Source organism: Cnephaeus nilssonii, assembly GCF_951640355.1.
Source record: "Cnephaeus nilssonii genome assembly, chromosome: X".
Classification (NCBI taxonomy): domain Eukaryota; kingdom Metazoa; phylum Chordata; class Mammalia; order Chiroptera; family Vespertilionidae; genus Cnephaeus; species Cnephaeus nilssonii.
This window is the reverse complement of record NC_137071.1, coordinates 29,929,591-29,948,840: the sequence shown is the minus strand read 5'-3', so window position 1 is coordinate 29,948,840 and position 19,250 is coordinate 29,929,591. Positions and strand designations below refer to the sequence as shown.

The following is a 19,250-nucleotide window of genomic DNA, read 5'->3' as shown; positions in this document are numbered from 1 at the left end:
ATCCCACTTCTAGGAATATATCCCAAGAAATCAGAAACACCAATCAGAAAGGATATATGCACCCCTATGTTCATAGCAGCACAATTTACAATAGCTAAGACTTGGAAACAGCCTAAGTGCCCCCATCAGCAGATGAGTGGATTAAAAACTGTGTTACATCTACACAATGGAATTCTATGCTGCAGTAAAAAAGAAGGAACTCTTACCATTTGCAACAGCATGGATGGACTTGGAGAACATTATGCTAAGAGAAATAAGCCAGTCAGAGAAAGAGAAATATCATATGATCTCACTCATTTGTGAAATATAATGAACAACATAAACTGATGAACAAAAATAGAGCCAGAGTCATAGAAGCATTGAAAAGACTGTCCAACCTAAGAAGGAAGGCAGGGGAGGGGGATAGGGTAAAAGATCAACTGAAGGATTTGTATGCATGCATATGAGCGGAAACAATGGACACAGACAGTAGGGTGGGTGAGGGCATGTGCTGGGGGATCTGAGAGGCTGGGGAGGGGTCAATGGGTGAAAAAGGGAACTTATGTAATACCTTAAACAATAAAGAATTTAAAAATTAAAAAGTATATTAATAAAACTTCATCAAAATTAAGAACTGCTTTTAGAAAGATACTGTTAGCAGAAGTTCTTAATTTTCATGAAGTTTTGTTTATATACTTTTTAAAATTTAAATTATTTAATGTTTAAAGTATTACATAAGTTTCTTTTTTCACCCATTGACCTCTCCCCAGCCTCTCCCACCCCCAGCATATGCCCTCACCCCCCTATTATCTGTTTGTATACGTTATTTCTTTTGTTTAATGAGATATAACTCAATAAATATTTATTGAATAAAAAATAAATTTGAAATAAAAAAGAAAGATACTGTTAAAGAGAATAAAAGGACAAACTATAGACCAGAAGAAAATATTTGCAAACAACCTATATGATAAAGGACTTACCACGCAAAATATATAAAGATTCTCAAAACTCAGTAAGAAACAACCCATTTCAAAAAATGGGCCAAAGATTTGAACAGACATTTTTTAAAGAGAATATATAGATTTCAAATAAGTGCATGAAGAGATGACTGACATCATTAATCTTCAGGCTAATAAAATTCCAAATGATAACAAGGTACCAGTACACACTTATGAGATGTCCAAAATTAAAACAAGACTGATCATACCAAGTGTTGACAAAGATGTAGAGCAACTGAAACTCTCATATGCTGCTGGTGGGAATGTAAAAATTATATAACCACTTTGGAAAAGTTTAAGTGTCTTTAAAATAAGTTAAAACATATACCTACTATATAACCCAATCATGGTTGGGGAGAAAGAGGAATGAATAAGCAGAGCATGAAGGACTTTTAAGACAGTGAAACTACTCTGTATGAGACTACAATGGTAGATATGTGTCATTATACATTTATCCAAACCCATAGAATGTACAACACCAACTATAAACCCTAATGTAAACTACGAAAGAAAACTAAAATAAAAACATACAATCCAGTCATTATACTCTAGGTATTTAAACATGAAAACTGAAAATATATGTCCATACAATCATTTGTATGTTAATGTTTTAGCAGTTTTATTAGTAATATCCAAAAACTGCAAACACAAACATCCATCAAGTGAATGAATAAACAAATCATGGTGTATCCATAAAGTGGAATACTCAAAACAATAAAATGAATAAAGTATAGGTACATGTAACAATATGGATGAATTTCAAAATAATTCTGCTGAGATAAATAAGTCAGACAAAAAATACATACTATAGAATTCCATTTATATAATATCCTAAAACATTTAAACCAAACAGTGACAGAAAGCAGATTCAGCAGGGGTGGGACAGGATGGAAACTTGACAAAGGGGTACAAAAAAACTCTTGGGGTGATGGAGAAGCTAATTATTTTGATTGTGATGATGGTTTCAGGGATATATACAAATGTCAAAATTTATGAAAGTGTATGCTTTAATATATGCAGTTTGTTGTATGTAATTTATACCACCATAAAACTGTTTTAAACATAAATAAATTAAACACTACTCCCAGAGGTACTTTGGTAGCTTCTGTAGCCAAAGACCTAGGTGTGGCCTTATATGCTTCATCCAGTTATTTAAATTGATCTTGTGCCTAAGAGAATAATAAGTAGCACATTGAGATAATCTAAATGACACAGGCAGATAGAAAATACGATTAATTGGCATATCCACTAAATGCTATGCAATGAAACAAACAGAACAGATAACATTTAATATTTCTATAGGAAAAAGAAACAAATTGATTTTTCTTAGTTTTGTTTCAAGAAAACATGTAAAGATTTACAAACAGATACCTCTTTGGATAATCTTGTGAAGACATCTCCTCCTCTGAGAAAATCCAGTATTAAATACAGCTTCCCTTCAGTCTGAAAGGCTAATTTAAAAATAGAATATAGTAATATAACAATATTAAAGGCTTAAAAAGCTTAGTATACTTTTAAGTTTAGAATTTTATCATTGAACACTATATACCAATTAAGCATTTACTCACATGGTCCATTATTGGATCACATTATTTCAAAATTAAACCTGGTGTTGAAATAACTATAAAACCCTTCCAAGAACATAATCAATCTTGCATGTGGCTTCACACAGAAACTTCTACTACCCTCATTTTCCTGATTTTTGAACATCATGTTATACTACTATTGTCTGAAGTCTGCATCCCCACCTATTGAAAATCTAATTCTTTCAAGCTTAACCAAAATGCCACCTCTTTCCTCTATTAAGCTTTCACTGTCTATGTCTGGTCATTCACTTGATCCTCGGAAACCATGGTGAAAGAAACACCACCAATAAGAGGAACACAAAGTCAGAACACCCAGCACATGCATCATAAAGACACAGAACTTCAAGTTACAAGATGACAAAGACATTAATGCCACTTGAACTAAAGTTTATGGTATATTATTGATGCAGTTTAGTGAAAATGGCTACTAAAGTTAAAAATAAGGTGAATGATCTGATTTGACTTACTGAATCCAGCACAACCTTTATCTGAAATCTCCTTGCTAATATAGCTAGTGATAAATTTTTTATACTACTACTTAGTAAGTTAGTAAAGACATGGTACTTATGAAAAGTTAATCTTATTTACTGAAGAGTACAGAATGGTATACAGTTCCCATATAGTTCTGCCAGTATATTCTCATATTAATCTATGTGTTTTTCTTACTAATCAACACTTCAGATTTATTTTGGTCACTATCTTCTAAAAGAGCCAATGCCAAATCTTAAAAAGCCAAACTCCCTTCACCTTAAAAAAAAATTAAGTCTATGGTCCACTCCTTTTCCCCCTCTAAGGTATAAGATTGGTATAAACCCAGTGTAACAGTGTATTGCTTTATTGGGGGGAGACAACATGGTGAAGAACAAAATCAATTAAAGGAATAGAAGCTCAGGAGGCAATAATGTTAAAATAGTAATACACAAAATGGCTCATTGCAATCACTTTGTTAAGAGGACTTAACTCATGGAAGACAAACTTTAATTGCTATTGCAAAAAAAATCTGTAGGAAGTAGAAATTGGTGTCAACAACATTAGTAGAGAATATGTTCTAGAAATTGGAGGTAATAGATGTAATAACCTGGCAGCAATTTAATAGAGCAGCCCCGCTTATTGGGCTGAGGCCAACACCTAAGAAAGATAAAAGCATTGTCTGTAGGGAATTTTGTAATGATAACTAGAGAAATATTACACTGTGTATAAACCAAATTAAATTGTCACAAGTGTTGTAAAGTCTCATATAGTAAGTTTTTTTTTCTACATGCACTTCAATTTCACAGTAAGAGCATCATAGAATAAGAATACCTAAACACAGAAGAGAGCATTCATGTAAGATATCTAACTCCTTTATATAATAATGCATACAACTTAAAATAATTACATCTAGGGCTTTCTACATATTACATACCATAATGCAATTTGACAATAAATGGATGATTTACTTCCACCAGTATATCCCTCTCCATCTTTGTGCGAACTCTGTCTCGAACTAAAAATTACAGAAGGTTAGAATATATTACTATTGTATATAATTTCCATAGACATTCCATCAAACAAAATGTAAAAATATAAAATGTAACTTTATACATTCCTAAATTTGCAGTCTATATATGCCTAAACAGTAATTACCATATACTCAGAAAGCAAATAAATTCAGTTTACATCTCAAGGTGGGTTAAAGTGACATAAACAGGTATTTGACTTATATACATTTTTTATGTATTAGTCCTTAATTTTTCAAATGAGTTTATTGATTAAAACTGAGCATGGTGCTTTCTGATCAGAGCCTAGAAGACAGTGTACATAAGTGTATGCAGGCAGTTGTGCATTCTCAATATGTAATAGCAACACAGATGGAACAGAAAACAAATAAAAGAATATAGCTTAATACAATAAGTTCTTTTTATTAAATGTGTCACTTTTTATGCCATTAAATTTTTATCATGGTATACTCTCACTAAATTAAGACATATACAAATATCAACCTTAGAAATATCAATTACAGCTAAAAAATACTGAATCATTACTAAATTTAAAAAAACTAAGACAAAAAAGTCAAGAACCATATGATTTCAATCATAGGTGGGATAGAAAACTGAAATTAACTCATTAACAAATTAGAAATACAAAGAAACAAAAATGCATAGATATAGACAACAGTATGTTAGCTACCAGAGGGAAGGGGGGTAAGGAAGTAGTAAAGGGAAATGGGGTCAAATACATGGTGACTGAAGAAAATCTGATTTTGGGTGGTGGGCACACAATGCAATATGAAGATGATGTATCATAGAAATGTATACTTGAAACCTATATAATTTTATTAACCAATGTCACCCCATTAAGTTTAATTAAAAAATGAAAAAGAAAACTAAATCTACTCAACTTATACAAGCAATACACAGAATATTTCTTAAAATGAGATTTCCCAAATTCTATTTAAATAAGCTTTCTAATTTTCTACCTTTCAAAGAAGCTTTTTTTAACACCTTCATTGCATAGAGTTGCCCAGCATCAGGGCCAGTCTTCTTTCTAACAAGAAAAACCTAATAGGGGAATAAAAAATAGTAAAATTAACGTTCAAGCAATTTTTGCTATACATACACATTAGCACACGCATATGTCCTTGCATTTTTTATTTCATAAAGGTAACGTTCCTATAAATTATATGCTCTTAATACTTTCTCACTTTCATTCATTTAGTAAATCACACTCTCATACACACTACTGTGAAAAGAAAATTTAAAAATATATGATATGGTCATGGACTTTTTTATGTAAAAGACAGCAAAAATAACAAAACAATTTGAGCTAATGGAGGTCCTTTTAAGACCCAAGATCCTTTTTGTTACCTTAATAAAGAGCAACCTATGTGATGACTATTAATTTGATACCTTCATTTATACTTCCTTATTGGTCCATTTTAGAAGTTACTAGGAATTTTAATTTTTAATAAGAAATCAGGTGCAATTCTTATCTGTGTGCCCAGTAAAAGAATCATGATGGCAAATTACCTCAATAAACAAATGAAAGTTAAACTCTTTAAATTTGCCAATCAAGCTTAAATAATATATCACATTTTTAAACTAATATTATGACTTATTAAAAACTAAATTTTAAAAGCCAGCTATAAAGATAAATGTAAAGAGATTTCAGTTTTATGTGTTATTAGTAAAATGCAGTTTTAAAAAATAATTAGCAAAACCTTTTCAATGCTTCAACATGCCATCCCCAACTCTAGCATGTTCTATTTAAGTGTTGCTTAAATTGAAAATGTGATCAAGTAACTAATCTACACTAATAAAAGAGAAAAATGCAAATTGACCATCCTTCCACTACGCCCACCAGCCAATAAGGAGCGAGTATGCAAATTAACCCAACAAAGATTGCAGCGGCCATGGAGCTAGAGTGAGCAGGAGGCTTGGGTTGCCCTTAGTGACGGAGGAAGCCAAGCTTCCAGCCAGCCCTGGCCTCCGCTCAAGGAGGGGCTGGAGAAAAAGAAAAAAAAATGGAGGGCCTGGGAGCCTGGGTCACTGGGGGGTGTGGCCAGCCTGAAAATGGCCCTCAGCCCCTTACCCAGGTTGGCCAGGCACCCCAACAGGGATCCCCACCATGAAGGGGGTGTGGCCAGCCTGAAAACAGCCCTCAGCCCCTCATCCAGGATGGCCATGCCCCCATGGAGTAAGAGTCCCTGCTGGGGGGCCTGGTCATCCTGCAAACAGCCATCAGCCCCTCACCCAAGCTTTCTAGGCACCCCAGTGGGGACCCCCACACTGAAGGGCCTGTGGCCAGCCTGAAAATGGCCCTCAGCCCCTCACCCAGGCTGGCCACATCCCCCACAGCGAGGACCCTCACCCCATGGGGGCATGGCCAGCCTACAAACCACCACATGCCCCTCGCCCAGGCTGCCCCATGCCCCAAGGGAACCCCACCCTGATCCAGGATACCCTTCAGGGCAAACCAGCCGGCCCCCACCCTTGCACCAGGCCTCTATCTATACTAATAAAAGGGTAATATGCTAATTAGACTAAGAGAACTTCCAGGAGACCTTCTGGATGTTCTTCTGGACAAAGCCATGGCGGCGGGGCCAAAGTAGAGGCGGTTAGAGGCCACGAGGGGAGGGCAGTTGTGGTTGATCAGGCTAGTAGGGGGCCTTTGGGGGTGATCAGGCCGGCAGGGGGGGGCAGTTAGGGGCAAGCAGACCAGCAGTGGGGCCAGTTGGGGGCAAGCAGACCATCAGTGGGGGTCAGTTGGGGGTGATCAGGGCAGCGGGGGGGGGGCAGTTTGGAGTGAGCAGGCCAGCAAGGGGCAGTTAAGAGTGAGCAGGCTCGTGGGGAGGGAAGATGGGGGTGAGCAGGCCATCAGGGGAGGAAGTTGGGGGTGAGCACACTGGCATGGGGGGCAGTTGGGGATGATCAGGCTTGTGGGGGGGCATTTGGGGGCAAGCAGGCTGGCAGCGGGGGGCAGTTGTGGGCAAGCAGGCCGGCAGGCAGAGTGGTTAGGAGCAATCAGGCAGGCAGGCAGGTGAGCGGTTAGAAGCCAGCAGTCCCGGATTGTGAGAGGGATGTCCGACTGCTGGTTTAGGCCCAATCCCTGCAAACCGGCAGTAGGACATCCTTCGAGGGGTCCCAGATTGGAGAGGGTGCAGGCCAGGCTCAGGGACAACCCACACCCCCGTGCACAAATTTCGTGCACCGGGCCACTAGTTTGTAGACATAAAATTGCAGATGGGAGAACTGTTGAGTAATTTTTGTCTTGCCTATTTCCCAAGATTCAGCTCAAAACCTTTTATTGCAGATCTTTTATTTGTAATTATATATCAGCCAACTCAGGGTTGAGGGGAGGTTTTTTACTTCATGGAATTTCCGCTTTCTTCTATCCTGAAAGCAAGGCTTTATTTCAGACCTAAACTCAAGGACCATTTAAGGTTTAGCACTCCCACAGTCATGTAGGGTAATGCTGCTCATAATTTCTGTGTAGATAAATAAGTATTTTTTCCCTTTCTTCTAACCCACTGTGGATCATACTTTTATTAAATATATACAAAACTTAAATGTCATACAAAATATAATCCCTTTTTAAACTAATAGATTCCACACATAAAAGTACTCTATTAAATTTCTGTAAAAGTTTCTAAATGCTTACTCTCAGATTTTTAACATGTCACACAGTGAACCAGTAACAAACAGTTCATACCACATTGGAGGAGACTATTCAAGAGAATCCACAAGCTAACAAAGGGTTAGTTTTTTGCAACATAAAACTATCTTTGTACTAAAGAGTTTAGGAGTTTAACCAAATAAAAAATTTTGCATATCCCCATAAATATTTTTTGTATGCAAAGAGCTAACAAATTAAAACTGCTACCATCTCTTACTTCCTTGTCTAAAATCTAGTCTGAACTCCAACACAATTTTCCCTAAGCAACAGAGAACCCTGAGAAAGTGTGTATCTTGCCATAGAAGATTATGGTGGCTTCATTCCATGGAGTTATTTTTACTGGATTTAATCTTGAAAATTATATTCTTAAAAGTCCACAATTTTTACTGATAAAAATGGTAATCATTTGAGCAAAGAGTGTTAAATTTAGCATACATATAGTCTGCCTTCAGTAATTTTTATAAAATAGAAGCAATAAAAATTAATTTCTTATAAATTAACAGTGCTAAGTCTCACTTTTTCATTGCAAAATAATATCATTCAACCTGGGTTAGACAGAAGGCACACATGAACTACATTATCATGGTGTTCTCAATGTCATATAACACTTATTGATCAAGTTCAAGAAGCTCAGACCCCAGATGCATATTTTCTCATCTGTTTTTTTTCCCCCAAGTTTGCAGTTGTTGGGAAACAAATAGAATTTTATATTATTAGTATACCTGATTAAAGGGGCAGGCTTTATCAATTTTTAAGCAGTAGGTTAAAGGATTAGCATCACACACACACACACACACACACACACACACACACACACACACCTTCAAAGCTAAGCAAATGGTATTAACCCTAATAACCAGACCCAAAGTTTTCACTCAATTTTACTGACAGGGGCAAATAAATGAAGATAACCAAACAGTTCCCTTTTTTCTAATCAATATCATGTAACCAAGAGGATGAAAACATATGATTCTTCCCTAACGTGTTTGGCTCAGTGGATAGAACGTCGGACTGCGGACTGAAAGGTCCCAGGTTCGATTCAGGTCAAGAGCATGTACCTTGGTTGCGGGCACATCCTCAGTAGGAGGTGTTCAGGAGGCAGCTGATTAGATGTTTCTCTCTCATCAATGTTCCTAACTCTCTATCCCTCTCCCTTCCTCTCTGTAAAAAATCAATAAAATATATATATTTTAAAAAGAAAACATATGATTCCACCACAAGTGGAACTATCTTTAACAAATTCTTCCAGGAAAGCAGTTCTCAATTTTTTGTTCTCTGGAATCCTTAACAGTGTTAAAAATTATTGAAGACGTCAAAGTGATTTTGTTTTTGTGAGTTATATCCTACCTAATAATATACAAATATGCAAATTGACCATACCTTCGCTATGCCCGCGATTGGCCAGGAGGCGCGGGGGGGCGGGACACGGGGTGGCCGGGGTGGCCGATTGGGCCGGCGGGATGCTGAGCTCACGTCGCCAGCAGCGGCTGGAACTCAGCGTCTGCGCCATGGCTGTGCTGCGGCACAGAAGGGGCCTCTGGGGCAGCGAGCTTACGTCCCACCGCGGACCATCAAAAGCGGGGGAGCTGGGTGCCTGTCTGCTCAAGCACCAGGCCTTTCAGAAGCCTCCGGCAGGGCGGAGGCTTCTGAAAGGCCTGGTGCACCAGTGGACAGGAACCCAGCTCCCCCGCGATCAAAAGCAAAAGCGTGGGAGCTGAGTGCCTGTCCACTCAGGCACCAGGCCTTTCAGAAGCCTCCGCCGCGCTGGAGGCTTCTGAAAGGCCCGGTGCACCAGCAATCGAAAGCAAAAGCTTGGGAGCTGGGTGCCTGTCCGCTCAGGCACCAGGTCTTTCAGAAGCCTCTGCCGTGCCGGAGGCTTCTGAAAGGCCTGGTGCACCAGCGGACAGGCACCCAGCTCCCCCGTGATCGAAAGCAAAAGCGTGTAGGGGACCCTACACGTGCATGATTCAATCATGCACTGGGCCTCTAGTCTATTGATATTTATCATATTGAAAATTAAAACAGAAAAATAATTACTGATTGATTCATTAAGGATAATAAATCTGTTACATGTGAATATAAATATTTTTATAAAAGATAACTATATTTTTCAAAAAACTGAAAAAGTGACACTGATTTACATTTTCTTTTTTTTCTGATTTACATTTTCACAAGTCTCTAATATCAGGCTTAGCAGAAGACAAGTTGGGTTATCATATCTGCTTCTACATTCAATCTGTTGCAATTGAGTTGTTTTGCTTGAAGTATAGCAAGAAAAATCAGACCTCACACAGATATGTACTATTATTTAGAAAAGGGAATATTTGAATAGCCTGTTCATAGAGCTTTGGTTATTTTTCCTTGATATGAAACAAGAATTTGACAAGTGGCAGTTCCTTAAAGATTAGTTGCAATGGAGAATCTGAAGCCATATCAAATTAATGTCCATATTCTATTATGTAATAATGCACTGGTCTACCTGACACTTTAAATGGAGTCTGTACTCATGCCTAATTTGAAAATATCATGTGAGTTTTGCAGATCTTCCAAATGTTGAGAGCAGTAATCTCATCAGAAAAATATATTTTGAGTATTAAGAAGATATCAAGCTTATGATAGCAAATAAAATTTTTCTACAATTCTAATTTATTGCTTCGAAGCTCAAAAAATTTTGTCAGTTGTTTTCCATGAAATACAGGCTTACTACATTTCATTTTTGATAAATCACTAGCAGATGCCCAATTTTAAGGAATCATAGTTTGTTCATCATTCTTTCAAGTAAAATTGTTTCATTTTAAAAAGTAGCTAGTTCAGCTCAAAACTTAAAAAAAAATCACACAAGTGCTCTCTTGACACAACCAACATCTTTTGGTATGCAGCTAAGTGGTGTATGTGTACTTCTCATTTTATCACACAATATTAAAAAGAGGTGTACTCAATGATTGATATTTAATAAATTTAATGATTGCTAACACCTCACAAAAGTCATTCCTAAGTAAAACTTGCATGTTTTTTAAAGCTGAAAGTGTATGAAGAATACAATGAATACTGACAGTTTGGTGTCACTGCTTTATTGTGTCAAGGTGGAAGAAGTTTTACAAATAATATCTCAGTATTATTATAAAACTAGAGGCCCGATGCACAAAATTCATGCAAGAGTAGGCCTTTGCAGCCCGGCTGCCTTGGCCCTCGCAGCCCTGGCTTCATCCTGAAGGTCGTCTGGAAGGACGTCAGGAAGGGTGTCCGGATGGTCATTCCGCTGTTTGGTCTTTCAGTCGATTTGCATATTATGTTTTTATAATTATAGATACTTTTGCCCTGAGAACATCTGAAGGCATATTACAGATACCCAGTGGTAGACAGATGACACAGCACCACTTTTCTAGAACACATCCTTTAGTAGGATTGAAAAGAATGAAGTATAGAAGGCAAAAAGAGACAGTGAAGGAAGAATGAAAAAGATAGCTCAGACTTTCAAGAAGACACATGTATAAAACAACTGTTTTTTCCCCTAGCTCTTCTAACACTCACTAGTATCCCAATATGGCATATAATAGAAGCCATCATTCACAGCCTAGAGAAGTAACTTCTTATTTGTTCATCACCTGATTTGTTCATTGCAGGTCTTATGGTGAGGTTCCTAGCAAAAAAAACACTTGTCACTCAGCTCTCTTCCCAATAATCAACTACAGAAGTTGGTACAGCTTCAAATTACTGAATCCAAAATATATATCTATACTGATCAGAGAGGTTTATTTTCATTCATCCTTATCCAATTATTATAGACTGTCCAAAAAACCAATAAGTGAGTGAGTTACTCCAATATTTTTTTCTCTTGGTGATAGGGACTTTTATACTTTCCATTAAGAATTAATTAGTGTTTGATACAGAGAATTAAAAAATTACCCAGATTTAACATTGATTAAAGACTGCAAGAAATTTTAAGATGTAAATATGTATTTTTTTAAAACTAGTTTTGGATAGTTAATCAATTACTTATGAAGACAAGGGTTTAATATTCTCAAAAATTCATTTTGATTCCTATAGTAAAAGCTTTATTACCATAAAAGCAAAAAAATTATAATCCACAGATATTAAAATGTATGCTTTGTATATATATGCTCTGGCAAGTAAAGGCTAGTCTGAAAATTTCAAACATGTATTAATGTGCATAATTTGATTGTTTTAAAATAATTAATGTAAATTATTTGTTATACTACATTTAAATCCATACATTAATGTTAACTAATAGCATTATAGTTGGTGTGTTTAGTACAGAATTTTATATTCATATTTCACAATGATAATGTGTGCTTCTTTAAAGTACAACTGTACAACTGACTATACTAAGGTTTTCCCCTATTAAATGGACTATAAAGATATTTAATGTTTCAAGGCTTTGTATAGTCTAAAATTCCTTTTCTTGCATTTAACAATGACATTTTGCATAAAACCTTAAATAAGGCTGCATCCCAAAATTTCTTGGAATTGCTCCCACACTTTTCTGATTCATAGCCTTGGCCAAATTCCTAAATAGGTTCAGCATATAACAAGTCACACCCACATAATGCCTACACAAATGATGCAATACTGACAAGAAAATATGTTCACATGCTAGGAAGAAAAAAATAAGCTACTTCCTTAATATTTCTTTGATTGATGAACTGCATAAATATCACTATTCTGTATTTTTAATATTAGGGATTTTAAAAAGGCTTCTATGATATTCTTGTTAAAGCAAAATTTCTGCACAGACAGAGCTGAGTGTTTCCTGAATTTCATGATTACATTGAGTACTTGTCAGCATGCTGCTATATTTAATGTGAAGATGCTATTAAAGACATTTCATTATGTTATACTGCATTTTCTTTTACAAAGGCCATGAGAAAAACTTCTCTGGTCTGTTTGATCTGTTTCTACATTGAAGATACTGTCAAATAATCATATAATTAAATGTATCAGTTTATTTATAATGGCTGCCAGAAAATTTAAATATTCATTTTTGTCCCACTTCTAGAAGATGCATAGGCCCTTTATGCCATGCGTTTATGAACAACAGAACACATTCCTGGCGTCACCTAAGATCTCCTGCTCTACTTTTTGGATTCCATCATCTTCTCCACTTATTTTAATTTTATGTTTTTACCATTCATCTATGAAATTGTTAAATGCTTTCTAGAACAAAGCTGGATATAAATACACATATAAATAAACATATACATCAAATGAAAAAGCAATATAGTATAATGACTTGAAATGTTTGCCTGGTATGATTTTATTTAAATTGATATTTAAGCACTTATACAATCAGGATATGAAAGAACTTTATCTCTGTTTTCTAAAATTAATATAAAAATATAATGCAAAATAATTAAATGAATATTGTATTTTTAAAAAAATTTAAAATAAAGCTGTGCAAAATGAACATACCTACTCTACAGGTCAATTCTATAAACAACCCCCCGACACACACACACACATTCTATTAAAAGCTCTTTCTAGTTTTACTCTTGCCAGAACAACTATTCAAGTCCTATTTGCTTATCTTCACATATCTCTTGTACCAATTCACTGCTAAACTACAACCCAGCTTAATTTGTCCTTTTTGTGTCCTGGAAATGTTTCTCTATATTTTAAATGTTACAGCAATACCACATAAATATTGGGATATTTTAAGAATTAATGTCTATTTTATATTCACTAATACTGCTTTTGCAACTCTTGGGCACACGCTGGATGTTCAATAAGTGTCTTTCTTTTAAAATGTTTCTGAGTATGATAAATCACCACTGCTCAATGGCTTTACTTTTCTTCTTTGAAATTAAATCTCAGACACTTTGAAATTAGTAGTTTCTCATTATCTTTCTCCCTTAAATTGTTGTTGTTGTTGTTTTCCTAAAGGGTGTTACTGCATGTATGCAATGATTTTCATGTATTAGATGCTAGGTGCACAAAAGTCAGGAACCAGACCTACATATTTCTTTTCCAAAAATCATATGCCATAGAGTATTCAATAAACAATTTTAGTAATGAGTTTCACAGATAATCTTTCTCAATTTTGCTTTCTTTCTTAAAATTAAGATCCTTGAAAGGAAGAAATTTGACATAATTCACATATCCCTCAGTACCTACCCTTGCTATACTTTACACACATACTGCTTTAGCAGATGATATATGAATTCATGCATTTATACATGAATTGATACATACATTCTGACTTCTATGATAGAGCTAAGGAATATAGATTAAATCAGCAGTCGAGAGCAAGTTGTGATCATGTTAGCTTGTAAATAGGAAAACGTCAACTTTTTTTTTTTTTGAAAAATCAATGTACCTTGATTTAGGCAGCTAATAAATACCACGATATATCTTGCCCTAGAAAAATGAGTGAGCCCAGGGCAATTGACAACCGTGATTATATAGAGAAGTATAAATAAATGGAACTAAAAGTACAACAGAAATAAAATTAGTAAAATTAGGAAGTTATCTTTGTCTACATCCTTTGACAAATCTAGAAAAGGCACAGTTAACAGATTTCTAGCTATGTGTACACTTTTTTGCTGAATGTTTAGAAGAGAAGCAAATGTGGAAAACAGCATTCATTACCTTTCCAAAGGATCCCTGACCAAGAACCTTGAGCAACTCAAACTGTGCAGGGTCTGCTTTCTCATATCCTTCCTTAACATGATGAATAATAGGAATTTCTTTAACTCCTTCATCCTGTAAAAAGAAAATCCAAATAATATTCATAATTCGTATCCAGTTGCAACATGTTATGATAAGCTTAGAGTCAGGGAACATACCAGAAATAATTTAATACCCAACTCCTTCAATCTAGCAAAGAGTTTTACGGGCTACTGGTATCCCCATTTCCCTGTTTTCTAAAACAGAGCTTCACCACTACCACCAGCCCCATTATATAATTTCATGTAAATAAAAGCATATACCTGTTCTTGTGCCAGTACAAGGCTTCTTTGAGTACAGTGGTTTTGTAGTATAACTTGATATCTGTGGTATTGTGATCCCTCCAACTTTGTTCTTCTTTCTCGAGATTGCTGTGGCTATTCAGGTTCTTTTTTATTCCATATAAATTTTTGGAATATTTGTTCTAGGTCTGTGAAATAAGCTGTTGGTATTTTGATAGAGATTGTATTGAATCTATATATATTTTTTGGTAATATGGCCATTTTAATGTTGTTGATTCTACCAATCCATGTACACAGTATATTCTTCCACTTGCGTATATCTTCTTCTATCTCTTTTTTCAACATCCTGTATGTTTCCGAATACAGGTGTTTTGCCTCCTTGGTTAAATTTATTCCTAAGTATCTTAATTTTTTTGTTGCAATAGTAAATTGGGTTATTTGTTTAGTTTTCCTTTCTGAGAGTTCATTATTGATGTATAAAATTGCCATAGATTTCTGGGACAATAGGGTGGTGGAGGCCTGGGCGGGGAAGGGGGGAGGGCAATGGGAGAAAAGGGGGTCGTATGTAATACTTTCAACAATAAATATTTAATTTTTAAAAAGCATATAAAATCTATGCTTCAACTTTCCCAGTACAAGGAAAATATAAACAACAAAGTGTCTTAAGACTCTCACCACAATGTGACTCATGAGGTGGATGCAAAAAAGTCAAGAGATAAATATGTTTTTGTAAACTGTAGAGCATGGCAAATAAATGTGAAACTCCAGCTTCTCTTGAATAGTATTTCACTACACCCTTTTAATTAGTCAGTGATATATCAATATTTAAATGTATAACTAGTCGCATCATTAAAATAGAAACTGGCATAGACACACAATCTGCAAAGCCCAAACAAATGTTTCCAGGCCATAACCCTACTTTTATTAAAATGTTATATATAGCCCTAGCTGGTTTGGCTCAGTGGATAGAGCTTTAGCCTGTGGACTGAAGGGTCCCAGGTTTGATTCCGGTCAAGGGCACATGCCTGGGTTGTGGGCTCCATCCCCAGTAGGGGGCATGCAGGAGGCAGCTGATCAATGATTCTCTCTCATCATTGATGTTTCTATCTCTCTCTCCCTCTCCTTTCGTCTCTGAAATCAATAAAATATATTTAAAAAATTAAATGTTATATATAAGTTATATGCCAGATTTCCTAACACTTAGATAAGGCAGAAAGGAAACTACCCAGAGAGTGTTTCTTCTCTTTGATGTAAGACTCAACTCAGCTGTTAAGACTACACTCAAGTGAGCTACAATGTTAGTCCATAGAAAGACACAGTAGCTAGGATGAAAAAATAAATCCTCAGATGTATTACATATCACAAAATAAGAGCTGAGATATATTATCCAACCTTCTCACTGTATAAAGGAGAAAACTGAGATTTAGAGTTTAAGGTCACATGACTAATTTATCACAATGCCTACAATGTCTCAATAGCTTCCCATTACAGGGTTGGGGCAAAAGTAGGTTAACATTTGTCCATATGGAAAGTAATACAATAATTAATAAATAATAATACAAGAATAAACTCTGTGTTTCACATACTCACAGCTGTAAAACTACCTTTGCACAACACTGTACCATGTTTTTAATAGAAGTTATTGGGATATCAGTATGGATAGACCTGGAGATACTATGCTAAGTAAAATAAGCAAGGAAGAGAAAGAAAAATACCATATGATTTCAGTTATATGTGGAATCTAATGAACAAAATAAACCAATAAAATAAAAAGAGACTCATAGATACAGAGATCAGACAGCTGTCAGAGGGAATGGGGTTGGGGAGCTAGGTGAAATAAGCGAAGAGATTAGGCAAGAAAAAACATATATATATATATATATATATATATATATATATATATATATGCCTAATATGCTAAGTGTCCGACCGGGTGGTCAACTGACCGGTTGCTATGATGTTCACTGACCACCAGGGGGAAGATGCTCTGACCAGTAGGTTAGCTTGCTGCTGGGGTCTGGCCAATCGGGACTGGGTGAGACAAGGCCAGACATGCCCTGGAGCCCTCCCCACGGTCCTTCCCTGGAGACTGGCCCTATTGGGACTGGGCATGATGGCCCTGATCGGCCCCAATCGCCAGCCAGGTAGAGGAAACCCACCTGTGCATGAATTCATGCACTGGAGGGGGGCATCCCTCAGCCCGGCCTGCCCCCTATCACAGTCCGGGAGCCCTCAGGGGCAGGAGGCAACCCAGAGATCAGGGGAAGGCAACACCCCATCACACCTCTGCTTTTGCCACTGCTGGCAGCACAAACCTCGGCTGGCCATGGTTACCTGAGCCTCGGGCAGCCCTGGGCGGCTGGGTAGCCGCCATCCGAGGCTTGCCTGCGCCTCGGGCCGGCCCTGGGCAGCTGGGGAGCTGAGGGGACTGGGGGACTCAGGAGGCAGGTGCGTGGAGTGGCAGGGCCTGCCTACGGGCCTGGCCTTGCCATGCACCTGCTGCCCCGGAGGGGCTGAGGGGACTAGGTGCCATCATCTTGTGGCTGTGGGTGTTGCGATCTTTGAGGGCGGGACAGTCAATTAGCATATTCTTCCTTATTGGTTGTGGGTGCCGCCATCTTTCAGGGTAGGGCAGTCAATTAGCGTATTCCCTCCCTTATTGGCTGTGGGTGCCGCCATCTTTGCGACAGCATGAGGGTCAATTAGCATATTCCGTCTTTATTAAAAAGGACCCTATATAACAATAGTTAATAGACACTATTGTCTATGTCTATATAACACATAGACACAGACAATAGTGTGGTGATAGTCATGGGGTGGGGAATAGGTAGAGTTGGGCAAAGGGCGAGCAAATGGGGTCAGAAAGAAACTTAGTTAGGGGCAATGGGTGCAGATGCAGTGTGCAGATGATGTTTTATTGACTTGTATATTTGAAACCTGTATTTTTTTGTGAACCAATATTATCAATCTGTACTATATTAATGTGGCCATGATGGCAAGAATGTTATCAATAAATTTACCCTTTAATTAATGGACAAACCAATAGGGGCTCTGGTCAAATTGAGCAAGAGCTTAGTCTCAAGTAAGTTATGTTTCAAAACAGCTAAAATTACTTGTATCACATAGGTAGACAAACATGCACTCTCTCAAGAGGGGCATCTAGGCAGAGAAATTTTAGCTTTAAGGTATTAGGAACCAGTCAAAAATGAAAAATCACCTCTAAAATGATGACTGTGGATGTTTTTCATATATCAAAATAGCATTTCACTGGCCCTTTTAAGTTGCTAGGAGAGTAATTTTCCCCTTTTGAATAGGTCTTTTTTTTTTTTTAAGTCAAGAATCTATTTTGATCTCACCTTTTATTTCTTCTTTGACCCAACCACTTTTTTAGTAGCATGGTCTATAATCTCCACATATTTTGGGGTTTTTTACTTCCTTTTTGCCATTGATTTCTAATGTTAAAGCATTGTGTTTTGCCAAAACCGGTTTGGCTCAGTGGATAGAGCGTCGGCCTGCAGACTGAAGGGTCCCGGGTTCGATTCCGGTCAAGGGCATGTACCTTGGTTGCGGGCACATCCCCAGTGGGGGGTGTGCAGGAGGCAGCTGATCGATGTTTCTCTCTCATCGATGTTTCTAACACTCTATCCCTCTCTCTTCCTCTCTGTAAAAAATCAATAAAATATATTTTAAAAAGCATTGTGTTTTGAGAATATGCTTGTTATGATTTCTAACTTCTTAAGTTTGTTGAGACTAGTTTAGTGACCCAATATATGGTCTAACCTTGAGAGTGTTCCATGTGCACTGGAGAAGAATGTATCATCTGATGTTCTGGGATGAAAGGCTCTGTAAATGTCAATTATGTCCACTTGGACCAATGTGTCATTTAAGTCCAATATTTCTTTATTGATTTTCTGTTTGGATGGTCTATCTAGAGCTGTCAATGGGGTATGTAGATTCCCAATTATGACTGTGTTTTTGTCTGATTATCCCTTTAGTTCTGTGAGTAGTTGCTTTATACTATAGGTGCTCCATGATTGGATGCATATATATTAAGAAGTATTAATATATCATTACAAAATACCCATCTTTGTTTCTTGCTATATTTGTTATTTTGAAATCTGTTTTATGAGATATGAGTATGGCTACACATGCTTTTCTGTGGATGCCATTTGCTTGTAGAATCATTTTCTACCCTTTGACTTTAAGACTAACTTAGTTTTTTTCAGCTTAGATGTGTTTCCCAAAGGCAGCATATGGTTTTGTTTTGTTTTTTGATCCAATCTTTTACTCTGTGCCTTTTTATTGGTGAACTTAGTCCATTTACATTTAGGGTAATTATTGATGTACTAGAGGCCTGGTGCATGAAATTCTTGCACTGGGGGGGGGGGTCCCCTCAGTCAGGCCTGCACCCTTTCACAGTCCAGGAGCCCTCAGGGGATGTCCGACTGACCACTTAGGCCTGCTCTCTGAAGGACATCCTTAGTGCTCCTGCCACTGCCACCACTGCTGCACTTGCCAGGCTTCTGGCTGAGCAGGGCTTCCCCTGTGGGAGTGCACTGACCACCAGGGGGACATAAGAGACACATGTCAAGAATGCCTTCTAAAAT

At 37.1% G+C, this 19,250-nt stretch overlaps 1 protein-coding gene across 3 annotated transcripts in view; it reads right to left on the bottom strand.

Moving 5' to 3' along the window:
• The window catches only part of RPS6KA6 (ribosomal protein S6 kinase A6), a gene marked incomplete at its 5' end in the record, with an annotated part of 215,953 nt that overhangs the window by 142,217 nt on the left and 54,486 nt on the right, over window positions 1–19,250 (bottom strand). For all 3 annotated transcript variants that reach the window (XM_079765685.1, XM_079765686.1, XM_079765687.1), the window contains 4 exons: window positions 2,349–2,428; window positions 3,969–4,049; window positions 5,022–5,103; window positions 14,324–14,437. In XM_079765685.1, the coding sequence (XP_079621811.1) occupies window positions 2,349–2,428; window positions 3,969–4,049; window positions 5,022–5,103; window positions 14,324–14,437 (357 nt within the window). The remainder of the gene's footprint in view (window positions 1–2,348; window positions 2,429–3,968; window positions 4,050–5,021; window positions 5,104–14,323; window positions 14,438–19,250) is intronic.